This window comes from Pipistrellus kuhlii, unplaced genomic scaffold, assembly GCF_014108245.1.
Source record: "Pipistrellus kuhlii isolate mPipKuh1 unplaced genomic scaffold, mPipKuh1.p scaffold_m20_p_5, whole genome shotgun sequence".
Classification (NCBI taxonomy): Eukaryota; Metazoa; Chordata; class Mammalia; order Chiroptera; family Vespertilionidae; genus Pipistrellus; species Pipistrellus kuhlii.
The window spans coordinates 78,071,585-78,084,014 of record NW_023425551.1 but is presented as its reverse complement, the minus strand read 5'-3'; the positions used below and the strand labels follow the sequence as shown (position 1 = coordinate 78,084,014).

General features: G+C 41.3%; 1 protein-coding gene across 3 annotated transcripts in view; it reads left to right on the top strand.

Moving 5' to 3' along the window:
• The window catches only part of ZFAND3 (zinc finger AN1-type containing 3), a 246,361-nt gene that overhangs the window by 206,114 nt on the left and 27,817 nt on the right, over positions 1-12,430 (top strand). For all 3 annotated transcript variants that reach the window (XM_036414405.2, XM_036414404.2, XM_036414406.2), the window contains one exon: positions 6,942-7,109. In XM_036414405.2, the coding sequence (XP_036270298.1) occupies positions 6,942-7,109 (168 nt within the window). The remainder of the gene's footprint in view (positions 1-6,941; positions 7,110-12,430) is intronic.

Sequence of the window (12,430 nt, the reverse complement as noted above, 5' to 3'; positions counted from 1 at the left end):
CTTAACCCCACTCTGATTGCCTGCCTGATTGCCCCTAACTGCTTGCTTGGGGGTGGGTCCAGCCTGGCGAGGGGCCATCTGCCTACCTGATTGCCCCTAACTGCTGGCCTGCTTACCTGATGACTCCTAACCACTGGTCTGCCTGCCTGATCACCCCTAATTGCAGCTTCTGCATTGCTAACATGAGGGTCAAAATGAGATGAGTAGATGAGGTAGTTACCCCAGGAAGATTTCTGATGCCTTATGTCTTTTGAGCATACTGAAGAGGAAAGAGACCCCAAAAGTTCAGGTGCACTCCCAAAATAGTCAGCTCTACTGACATAGAGGTAGAGATAGATATACCCCAGGTCTGCAATCTTGTGTTCCCAGTAGGGAAGTAGAGTCAGAGGTCTGCTTTCAGCCTTGAGGCTGTGACAGAGGAGATCTCCCTAGGATATCTCCCTTGGATATCTTTGGCCTAGGAGGGAGCCAGAGAAAAGAACCTGGGGTTTTGGGGTGGAGATGGAAGGAGAAGACAGAGACTAATGTTAAGGATAATACTGCCTGGCAGCTTGATTTTAACTGACCTTTGAAATAGTTACAATCTGAGACAGCAATTTTCAATCGGTTTGCCCGTGGCACACTGGTGTGCCACAAGAATTTTTAAAACATACAATACCTGGCTATTTAGTCAGGGGCACTGACCTCTTTTCCCTTAGGTTGTCAAATTAAAAAATGATAAAAGCCAAAACAACAATAGACATCCTTTGTGAATGAATCAAAGTTAATACCTATTTTTTTGTCAGACGTAGCATCCTAGATGTATTTTGTGCTAGGTTCATCACCATATCATATATCAAGTGAAAATGAAGGCATTTTCCATAAACTTTAAAAACCAATCTCTTCCAAAGACTTGAACTTCTCTCTCTATCCATGTAGTAGCTGTTGACAGGTATGTTATTCCAAATTGTTTAAAGGCCATTAGAAAGATAATAAAGGAGAGGAAAATCCCAGTTGAATAAGGTTGGGGGGGGGGGGGGCAGTTAATGGCTAATGAGGGAGTTTTCTCTCCTGAAGTCTTTCATGACACACAGTAAAATGCCACGAGAAGGTGAATCTAATCCCTGTATAAACTCTGAAAACAAAGCATTAGGAGAAACACAGAGGAAAAAAACATATAAAACAGATTTTTTAAAGGCTCTTCATTTTTCAATGAGAGTGGTACTTCTCATGGACAGAGGTTTTACAGCTTAAGCTCCTTTTAAGTGGACAGAGGCAAGACAGCAGTGATGTGTGCGGGTTCATTAATTATTGCTCTTACTGATGTTTGCACAGGCTGTTGGGATCATAAATGTCAATCTGTCAGGAGACTGTGATAGGTTCTAAAAAAACTGATTGAGTACCTCAAAAGCTGTCATAGAGCCTGAGATTAAACAGATTCATCTTTCTTTCTTAGAAGTGAGGGAAGGTGTGGGTGAAGTGAATAGAAGAAGGCTCCCTTCTCTTTGTTGCCATGGTGCTTCTCCCCCTCTCCTAATCTCTGAGGACTGGCTGTGCCAAGGGCTGAGAGCCCACCTGGTGTCAGAAGGCCACAGTCAGTTAGCAGCCCCGTGTGCAGGCTGCCAGCTGCACAGTGACGGGAGATTAAGAGAGATGGGGATTCAACGCTGACAGGCCTGACACAATTTATTTGGAAATTTCTGGGAGAGAACATGAGTAATAAAGACAAGAAAAGTGACAGTAAGGGACAAATGTGAATTTCTGTCAGAGACAAAACAGAATTTTAAAAGAAATAGCTCTGTTTATTGTCTCCAGCCAAGCTTTCCAGTTAAACTGTTTCTGAATTAAGTCTTAACACTATTTCTAGCAATTTGGTAGGAAAGTACAATTAGAAGAATTGCTCTCTTTGGAAGATTAATGTGTTTTAAATAAAATCACTGTGCTTGTTTCTCAATCACAAATTTAGCACTAGCTACCTTCAAATCTAGGGAGTTCATAGGTAAAATACTTTTTCTAAGATTTTTCTTTCTAGGTTAATCACATTGTAATTCTTGATCAGACATTCCTTTGTCTAAAATACCTGATATATTATTCTCATTCTGTTAAATTTAGGCAGAGAAAGAAAGGGTCTGGTAAGTACCAAGAACTATGAATCTGGCATGGGAGTGTGGCAGCTCTTGTGTGGGTATATACAGACTAGATTACTTTCTCAAGAAAAGGCATACTGGGGGAAAATGTGCTTTGCTGGCCCTTTAAGAAAGATCTTAATTAGAAATCACTCATAATTCCTGGGGTGGGGACACTTTCTAGCTTGCCACTACAGCTCCGCCTGCTGCTAATGAGCATGCTCCTTGCAAGGACTCGTTTTTGTGGGTTTTTTTTCTGACAGTTAAAACTGCATGTAAGAGTTATTTCTGTTCACTTTTCTCTCCATACTTAACCCTTGCTGCCCAAGTTCACATTAGGCAAGTAGACTGTTAGGTGTTTCCTGTCGTCGTTGAGGAAATTAAAAGTGCTGCAGGATATTATGTTTGTGATCAAAAAGTAAAGTATCACAGTTAGATTTATTCAAATGTGGACTGTAGATGAGTATTCCTTTAGTATGACTATGTTTGGATCTTTTTTAAATGGACATAAAATTTATAATTGAATAGTTGAATTATTTGGTTCATTATTATGTAATTAGAATCCTTGCCCTGGACATCTGTTTCTCTTATTTAGGCAACTCACCCCATGGCACAAAGTTTCATTAAATAATTAGCAGAGGAGATGTAAATTTCTTATGCAGACATGATAATGATCCTGTAGACCGTTCTTTATTTCATTAACTTCTAATTGGAACAGCAGGTTGGTTGGTGAGAAAATGCCAGGGAATGGTTTGCTTCTCCAAGAAGTGATGCACCGAGTGGAGGATGGTGATGGCAAACCGTTTAGGGAGTTTATTCTCCCTCCCGCTTTGTGGTAAGGGCATTGGAGGGCACAGGATTCCTTTCCATTTAATAGACCTGGACTGAGTGAACAAGGTTAATTGGACATATTCCAAGCGTAAAAGTTATGGATCTCTTAATGTCTAGGGACAGCTCCTTGATTCTAAAAAATAACATTCTGGTAAACAGTGTGTGCGTCTTGGTTTAGGATCATGGGAGGACTCTTCTCGTGGCTCAGATTTTCTATATGCTGATGCCTTTGGTCTGAGACTTGTGCGCTGCTGGGACATTGACTATCAGACACTCTTGGCAGCATCAGAAACCTCCATTGGGACCCGTTATTTCAGGAGTGTCCCAGGCTGCCTACCAGAACAAATAACTAGTAGTCTTCATCTATGGCAGCGTTTTTCAACCACTGTTCCGCGGCACACTAGTGTGCCGCGAGATGTTGCCTGGTGTGCCGTAGGTGCAGACAAGACAAGAATTTTATAATCTTTCACTATTTTGTTTACTTAATATTTAATAATAAAGTAATTATAAAATACTTTCTTTGTGTTTATTTGATTCCTATTCAAGAGAATTACTTTATATATAGTCAATATAGGCACAGAGTTAAATTTTTTAACATTTTCTAATGGTGGTGTGCCTCGTGATTTTTTTCATGAAACAAGTGTGCCTTTGCCCAAAAAAGGTTGAAAAACACTGATCTATGGTATCAAGTAGATAAAAGAATATTTCAGCATGAGATCAAGAAGACTGAGTCCTTAGTTTTGTTATTGAATGCTCATTGGCCAGATGAGGTGGGAAATTAGAAGAAAAGAGATTAGGCTTGGGGGACCCTATCAAGTGTGTTGTTTGGTGATGATCAGTAATGATTATGATTATGTAAATATGAATCGTGTCTCCCATTCTTAGGAATCATACATTTTAAAATATGTTCTTCATATATCACTTTCTGGCTTATCAAAAAAAAATATCTATGGATAGCATTGCCATGTTGAAAGAAAATTGTCTTCTTGTAGCAAAGGTTTGCTTTAGAAATGGAGGTGGTGCTATGCAGCTAGACAGCGAATTTGACAGTTCGGGACAGATTCATGTGAAAATTGGCTTTGTGAGCTCTGCATTCCTAGGCAGTTTTATCAGATAGCAGTGTGAATGACGGGCTTGTGGTCTGAGGTGTGCTGCATCATGTCAGGGCCTTTTAAATTTTAACAATATTAATAAGTGCCAAGGATTCAACTGCTTCCCCTTCTTAGGTGGGCCCTTCTCTTCTCCACCCCATCCACCAGCGTTGAGGGGTAATTTCTTATAAGGATGTTCCAGATTTAGGACTTTGTCTCAGAACAAATAGCATTGTGTTTTATTTTGTTTTGTTGTTACAGCTTTTACTCTAGATTAGGGGTGTCGAACTCAATCAGAGAAGGGGCCAAAATCTAAAATCCAGCCTAAATCGCGGGCCGAATGGTTTACTGAACAGTCATAAACTGTCATTGTGATGGAAACGCAGCGGAGTGCAGTGATGACAGCGCGGTGCGGGCCACATTGCAAGGCCTGGCGGGACGAATTTGGCCCACGGGCCTTGTGTTTGACACGTGCTCTAGAATTTTCTCCTTTTGTTGCCAAAAACGGGGGAGGGGAGGGTGTCTAAATAGGGTCATTATACAAATAGTGCCATTGCTGATTTGTGAAAAAGGACCCCCGAAGAAGAGCAGTGTGGTTCATGCAAGGTGAATTCCTTTTGGCTGGCTGCTTTGTAATGATTTACATTTAGATTGTTGCTTGTTGCTCTTGTAGGGGAAAGGGAGGGGGCCTGGTGTGTCTGTACCTGCCTCAGTCATCACACTGACTGGGTTTGGACAGCTTCTCTCAGCAGAGCTTGGAAATAGGCTGAACTTGCTTTCAATTGTTTTCATCAAAGGCCTTGTTTAGTTGGTTTGTATTTGGGGAAAATGTCATGTAGGACAGGAAGAACTAAATGAGATGAAAAATGAAGTTTACACTTGCTAAGAATAGTGTGTGCCTTACACTTCCGTAAGTCAGTGCACAGTGCCATGGGCTGGGGGCTGGGAGCGAACTGTCACCATCGTCACTATCGGGACCAGTGAGTGCTCTCTGATGAAGTGCAGCATCTTCTTCAGACAGAAGGAGACCGGGGAAAGGAATGCAGACAGCCTTCATTGAAATGCATCCAACTGTCTGCTGCTTCTCACTAGAGCCACTTTAAATAGAAAATCAGGACTGCCTAGGAGAAGATTCAGTCATTCAAGAAATATATATTGAGTTGTAGGCATGGAGGGCATGTTAGTGAACAAAGTAGGTGAAACTTCCTATCCTCCAGGAGTTTATATTCTCCTGGGAGATAATGTTAAAAGTGCTATGGAGGAATGAAAGGGAAAAGCTAGGGAAGGGGGACAAGAGCGGTCTAGATAGGATGACCAGAGAAGACTTCATTGAAAAGGGTACTCACTTTGTAAGTTATATAAATGTCTAATCACTACATCTGAAACATAATGTATGTTAACTGTAATTTAAAAAGGAAAAATGACTTAAAATGAGGTTAGATCCCATATATAATAGATCTGGGTGAAGAGTGTTCCAGACAAAGGGAGCAGAAAGTGCAAAGGCCCTGAGGTAAGACAATGAGGAGGCCAGTGTGGAGAGAGCAGCAGGAGATGAAGTGAGAGAGGAGAGGATGGCACATCTGGTAGCGACTTTTGAAGGTCTCAGGTAAGAATCTGAACTTTTATTCTGAGACGGGAAGTTATGAGAGGGTTTCAGGCAAGGAAGTGAAGTAATTCTAACTTTATTTTGAACTGGATCACTTGACTGTTGTGTGGAGAATCTACTGTAAGGAGGTAAGCAGGGAGGCCAGGGAAGCAGCTGTTTTACTAGGCTGGGTGAGATGGTGATGAATTGGACCAGTGTTGGAAGTGGTAGAGGAGTGAGAAGTGGAAGGATCTGGATCTGTTTTAAGGAAGATCATCCAGGCTTCCTCCCAGAGGTGCTTTAGCACAAACCACTCCGGGACCTTGGCAAGAGTGCATCCTCAGGAAGCAGTGGGGGCACTTGCAGCAGCGCAGAGCCCCCAAATGCTGCCCTTCTTTGGAAGGCAAGAGTTATTACCAGCCTGCCTATAACATGAACTTTATTGCATTTAGTTACTTTTTTAAAGTCATGTGAAATAAAAGTTGTCACGTTACGCCTCCCTCCACCTGCCAATTTGGCATCAACCCTAGGGTGTGTTGTGGTACCAAGTGTTGCCTCTCTGCCATTCCACAGTGGAGGCCTGGGGCAGCTGTTTGATAAACAAGCAGGGATACATTCCTTAACTCCGAATACAGAAATAATTTACAATATTAGAAACTGATTCTTGTCCATTTAGGAGTAGAAACATGAGTATTTTTGCTAGAAAAGATTATAGATCACCCATCAAAACACTGGCTTTAAGTATGGAGTTATGTTAAACATGGCAATAGAAAGAAGTACTAGACATAGTCCCTTCTCTAAAGAATTACTAATTTGAATGGTCTCATAAAGACAGCCATTATTAAAAACAACAAATTGGCCGAAACCGGTTTGGCTCAGTGGATAGAGCATCGGCCTGCAGACTGAAGGGTCCCAGGTTCGATTCTGGTCAAGGGCATGTACCTTGGTTGCTGGCACATCCCCAGTGGGGGGTATGCAGGAGGCAGCTGATCGATGTTTCTCATTCATATTTCTAGCTTTCTATCCATCTCCCTTCCTCTCTGTAAAAAAAATCAATAAAAAAAGTAAAAAAATAAATTAAAAACAACAGACTTTTGTGGAGCCACTCCCTCTCTCCTCTCCTGGTTCAGATCTAGCCCATTAGAAGTAATCCCTGAAGGTTCATGCTTGTCACACTTTGTGGAGTAGAAACCAGGCCAGTCAGAGCTGGCTGTTGCTTACACAGATCCAATTCCTGGAAAAGGGCAGTAGAATGCCTGGAGCACATTAATTGCTGTGCTTGCCAGGCCAAGCACTAACCCTGACCCCCAAATGTGTTGTTTTGGTCAGATTCACAGTCTGAGAATGAGGCTTCGCCAGTGAAACGGCCACGACTACTGGAGAACACTGAACGACCTGAGGAAACCAGCCGATCTAAGCAGAAGAGTCGACGTCGGTGCTTCCAGTGCCAAACCAAACTGGAGCTGGTGCAGCAGGAACTGGGATCGTGCCGCTGTGGTAAGCATCTCCCCCAGTGACATGACGGAGACGAGGTCCTGTCATAGCTTTGGAAATTATTCTAAGAGTCTGAACTCCTTTTTCTTCCAGAAACCTCCCTGAAAGCAATAGTTTAGAGTTTGAGAAATCAGGAGTAGGGGATTTTTAGTTCTAAGCACATACAAAGAAGCAAAAACACCCCCCACTATTTTGTCACATGTCTTCAAAGTTGCATTGTCATTGCTTACTGCTTTAACTTCTTCCCATTGATTACTCTGGTTCCTTCTCATTGATGACTTATTTAGAAATTAACCAAACCAGCCAAATTCTGGGATATATGTACTATAAAATTCAGATAGTAAATTAATTTTTAATGAGTCTTTTACTATGTGTAATAAATGGAAGATTTCTTCTCCCATATCCTTTTTAGATTAGTTTGATTAGAAAATCATTTTCTTTGAACCATAATTTGTCAGTTAACCCCATGAAAATAACTTTAAAGTAGCCTCTTCTGTATTATCTATCCAGTGTAATATCAACTCTTAGAGTTGTTGCACAGAGATATATTTTTAAAAACTTTATGCGAACCCACAGTAGAACAAAATTTAGACCAGTCATTTCCCTCCCTTCAACCACACATAATTGTATAGCTGCAGCATTTAGGCTGACTTAAAAGTCTTTCTGTCCCTATTCCTATTTCTCTATTTTAAATCTTAATATTACCAAACTGTTGTATGGGACAGAGCTGTCATCAGGCCAACTTTGAGGCCTAGGTCTAGCCTCTCAGAATTCTATGTCATTGTCCTTGGGTATGAGCTTAAGAAGCTTCCTTTCACCCCTTGGATAGTCATAGCTAGTCTATAAGTACTGAAGCCGGCGGCCAGGACTAGATGGTTCTCTCAGCAGCTAGGAAATTACAGGCACTCCAAGTCCTTCATCTTCTGAAGATGCAGCTGTTGCTGCTCTTGTCCCTCAATCTTCTGCCCTGTTGGAAATGAGAAGGAAACAAGGGAGTACCAGCTTCTCATGGAAACTAACTTGGAACTCCTGTTTCTGCCTGTTGCACACTTGGGGGGAGGGCGGGGAGAGAAGGGGAATAACAAGATCAGAAGCATATATTCAACTGCAGAAATGGGGATATTTAATGGCAACATGGGGAGTCTAGGTGTCAGTGGACAAGTTTTTATTTCTAGATTGGCATTTCATTTTCTCCTAAATGCTTGTGTGGAAGTATAAAGAGGATGGCTGGGTAAGAGGTGGGGGCAGATGCTATCAGCAGAGCTTTCATACTTCAGTTGTGTTCATGCATGTTGCATGGCCCAGGTGAGCCCAGAATTTTATTTATTATAGACTGCTCCTGGATCAACCCTCCGAAGTAACTTTTGATGAGGTAAGGAGGGAATACCATGGTTAGCTAAGGAAACACGGGGGCCTGATAGCTAACCACCTTTACCCATATTGCAGAGTTGGATTTTTTGTCATAGCCTTTCTGCTTTGGTCTCCGTGTGAACTATTGGGGGGTTCAGCAGTTCAGTTCATTGCCAGTGTTGCAAAACGTACCTGACCGTTTTTGCTGTTGCTTCTATATAACATAGACCTTTGGTTGTTCCTAAATTAGAATCATGAGATTTTCCTGGACGTTAGTGTTCACTTTTCCTTCTGGAAAGTAACTGAATCCTGGGTACCAAAAAGGATTTGCCTTAGTGTATCAAGCAGTTGGTCCTTGCGTGTTCCATCTTGCCTCTGTCATAATAGTTCATCTCCTTGACAGGCAAGCAATAGAGTTCCCAGTTTAGCCCTGAGACTTGTAACCAAGTCTTTCAGCTTGGATGCAAACCACCTGTTTTCCTAAGGTCTTCAGCACTGCTGGGGAAAAAAATCTAGAAATACATCGCTTGCTTCTAAGTGAAGCCAACTTGATTGTCTCTAGTAAGCTTGTCTCTGGTAAGCATGGATTACTCTGCTGTGCTCTTCACCTCTTAGGATAGGAGGCTGATTTCAGAGTGCCTATTGGTTTGGCAAAAGACGTGCATTCTTTTTAAAGATATATATAATACGTAGTCCCTTGGCTTATGCCCAATTCTGAGGACCTGCTTGTGGAGAGATTTGATTTTTCTGGTGGGAAAGAAAGTTTTGAGCTTGCTGCAGTCCCTCCGGATGTATCCTTCCTAGAGAGAGCCATGAGTTCCATTTGGCCCACTGAGAGCATTAAACTTCTGTGCCCAGAAAAATGCCTGAGTCACCTGCCACATTTCAAAAGATGAAGGACAGCAATGGGAACATACACCTCTGGGACTGTCTTTGACAAATAGCTCTTGTGTTTCTCCTGCCTGTCTGCTTGGATGTCTCCAGGAAAGGGTGAATTGTATGGTTATTAACTTGAGGATGCATGGAGTGTTAGAGAGACATTAACTGCCCTGAAAGGTTTTATGAAGGGGGGGGGGGGGGTGGCGTGTTGCAATAACTCACTACTGAAAGTGACGACTCAGGAACATAGTTTGTACTCAATCAGCACACTTCTCCACTGCAGAAAATGTGTGTGTGTGTGTGTGTGTGTGTGTGTGTGTACACACACACACACACAATCTTTTTTCCCATTCCTCTTCAACTTTGTACAGGTTATTAACTGCTGACAAGAAATTCACATCTCATAAATAATGTTTAAGAGCCATTGCTATATAAATTGAATGTGTTATGAATTGTGATGGGCCTTTTTGTAGCATTCGATGCCTAGAGCAGGAAGAACAGAGGATGTCATTTTCATTAATTTCTAATGAGGTGCCAATTAAAGACAGGGAAGACACTCCAAAGGGAAGAGTGGCCAAGCTCCCCTGAATCCTCTGCCCCAGGGCTGTCATCTAAACACTGCCAGCAAGCCTTCTCTAAAAATCCCATTAAATTACAGTCTCATGGAGCGCATCCACAGACACATTCAGCTTCCCTTTGATCTTCAGAAGAGCAATTTGTAAGATGAGTTCGGAGCCTTCTCACATAGGGAACAGCTAGAGGTGGTAGGAATTGTTAATTGCCAAGGCACTCCATGGGTTTTCAATAAATAGATGAATTTTGAAGGTGAATCCTCCTCTGCCTCTCTATGACTAGATAACCTTTAAGTCAACAATACCAAAACAACACCTTTTTCTGTAATCTTTCAGGATGCCAATTAGAAAAGGCATGTGGTGAGGCTGGAGTAACTTCCTAGAGTAACTTCAACTGTTTAATTTCTCAAGATAGAAAACAGTTGCATAAAACTGGATTTATTTGTTTCACTTTCTATTCAGTAGGTAAATTGATCAGCTCATTCTCTTTATAGGCATCTTATCTTTCCAGATGCTACCTAGAAGGTGTTCTTCTGAAATCTGGCCATCCTCATCAAATCTGGGCCACATCACCGCCACATGAATGCTGTGTTTTCTAAGTAGATCTTTCATGATACAAACAGCTTTTTAATTGCTGTGCATTGTTTCCCAGAACCACAGAAGTAATTTTTAAACTACTAGTCCAATAGCTTACATAAATTATTGCATATTTTCAATGGACAGTGACTTAACAAACTGTAAGCTGATAAGATCCTTTTTGGGTCAACAGTGCTTTTACTAACCTGAGTGATCTGACTTTCTTTATTGCTTTTAAAATAAATTTTTTATCTACTTTAGAAAGTCAGAGTGATGCTTTAGCTGCTACCTTTAGAGTAATCATCTCCAAGTGTCCCAGTGCTCATTTCTGCTTTATCATTCACTGTTAAATTAAATTGAGCAAGCATTTATTGAGGTATGACAATGCACAAAGCAATTTGCTAGGTTTTGCGGGACTGCAGGAGCTGGATATACAGAATGTAGAAGCTCATAGTCTGGGTCAGTGGCTTCAAATTTGAGTGAGCGGCAGAATCACAGGGAGGGTGTGTTAAAACAGAGTTGCTGGGCCCCACCCCCAAGGGTGCTAGTTCAGTACTGTGAATGTTTAACAAGTTCCAGGGTTTTGAGAATTGCTGTTCTAGGCAATTTTCAATCCTGGGAAGCTTTTCAAAAATAGAATATCTGGGCTTTATTCTGAACAAATCAGAAAAGGTTTTCAGGTACTGTCTTTAACTTTTTTTCTCCCTTTAGTTTTGTTTGTAGTTGCTTTATATATTTTGGTGCTCCCTGATTAGGTGCATATACACTGAGTGGCCAGCTTATTATTATCTCTGAATGCATAATAATCTGGCCACTCAGTGTGTATATGTATGTGTGCGTGTATACTAGAGGCCCTGTAATGAATTCATGCATGCGTGGGGTCTGGGCGGTTGGCTGGCCTGCCTCCTGGTCGAACTCCTGGTTGAAGGGACAATTTGCATATTAGCCTTTTATTATATAGGATATACACTGAGTGGCCAGATTACTATGCTTTCAGAGATCATAATAATCTGGCCACTCAGTGTACATTGAGAAGGGTTGTGTCTTCTTGATGTTAGTATACCCTTTATTATTATTTTTTCTTCTTCTTTCTTGATGCCGTAACTCAGATCTGAACCGAGGTTGCTGTGGTCACTACCCTTTATTACAATAGTATAAAATATCCATCTTTGTCGTTTGTTACCTTTGTTATTTTGAAATCTGCTTTGTCAGATGTAAGTATGACTATTCCTGCTTTTCTGTGAATGCGTTTTGCTTGGAGAATCATTTTTTATCCTTTCACTTTGAGTCTTTCTTTTTACAGCTTAGATGTGTCTCTTTAAGCATATGGTTGTGGGTTTTGTGTTTTGTTTGTTTTGGGATTTGTTTAATCCTCACCTGAGGATATGTTTTTATTGATTTTCAGAGAGAGAGAGAAAGAGTAAAGGAGAGAATGAGAAAGTAGTATTGATTGTGGGAGAGAAACCTCAATTGGTTGCCTCCCTCATATGCCTCTGCCAAAGATCGAACCTGCAACCTTAAATATGGGAATAGGACTTGAAATTTTTGAGCCAATTGAGCAGCTAAGCCAGGGCTGGTTAGGTTTTGTTTTTGATTCAGCCTACCTCTCTGTGCCTTTTTATTGGTGAATTCAGTCCATTTACATTTAGGATAACTGTTAATGTATGAGGATTTCCTGTAGTCTTTTTATCTTTTGTCTTCTTGGGAGCTCTGTGTCTCCATTGGCTCTTTTCCTTTGTATTTCTGTCTGTTTTTGTTTGGTAGTATTCCATACTTTTTCCCTCTGTTTCCTCTTTTTTGTTGTTGTTGCTAATCCTCATCCAAGGATATTTTTTCCATTGATTTTTAGAGAGCATGGAAGTGAGGGAGGGGAAGAGAAAGAGAAAAACATAGATGTGAGAGAAACACATTGATTGATTGCCTCCCACATGTACCCCAACTGTGGCC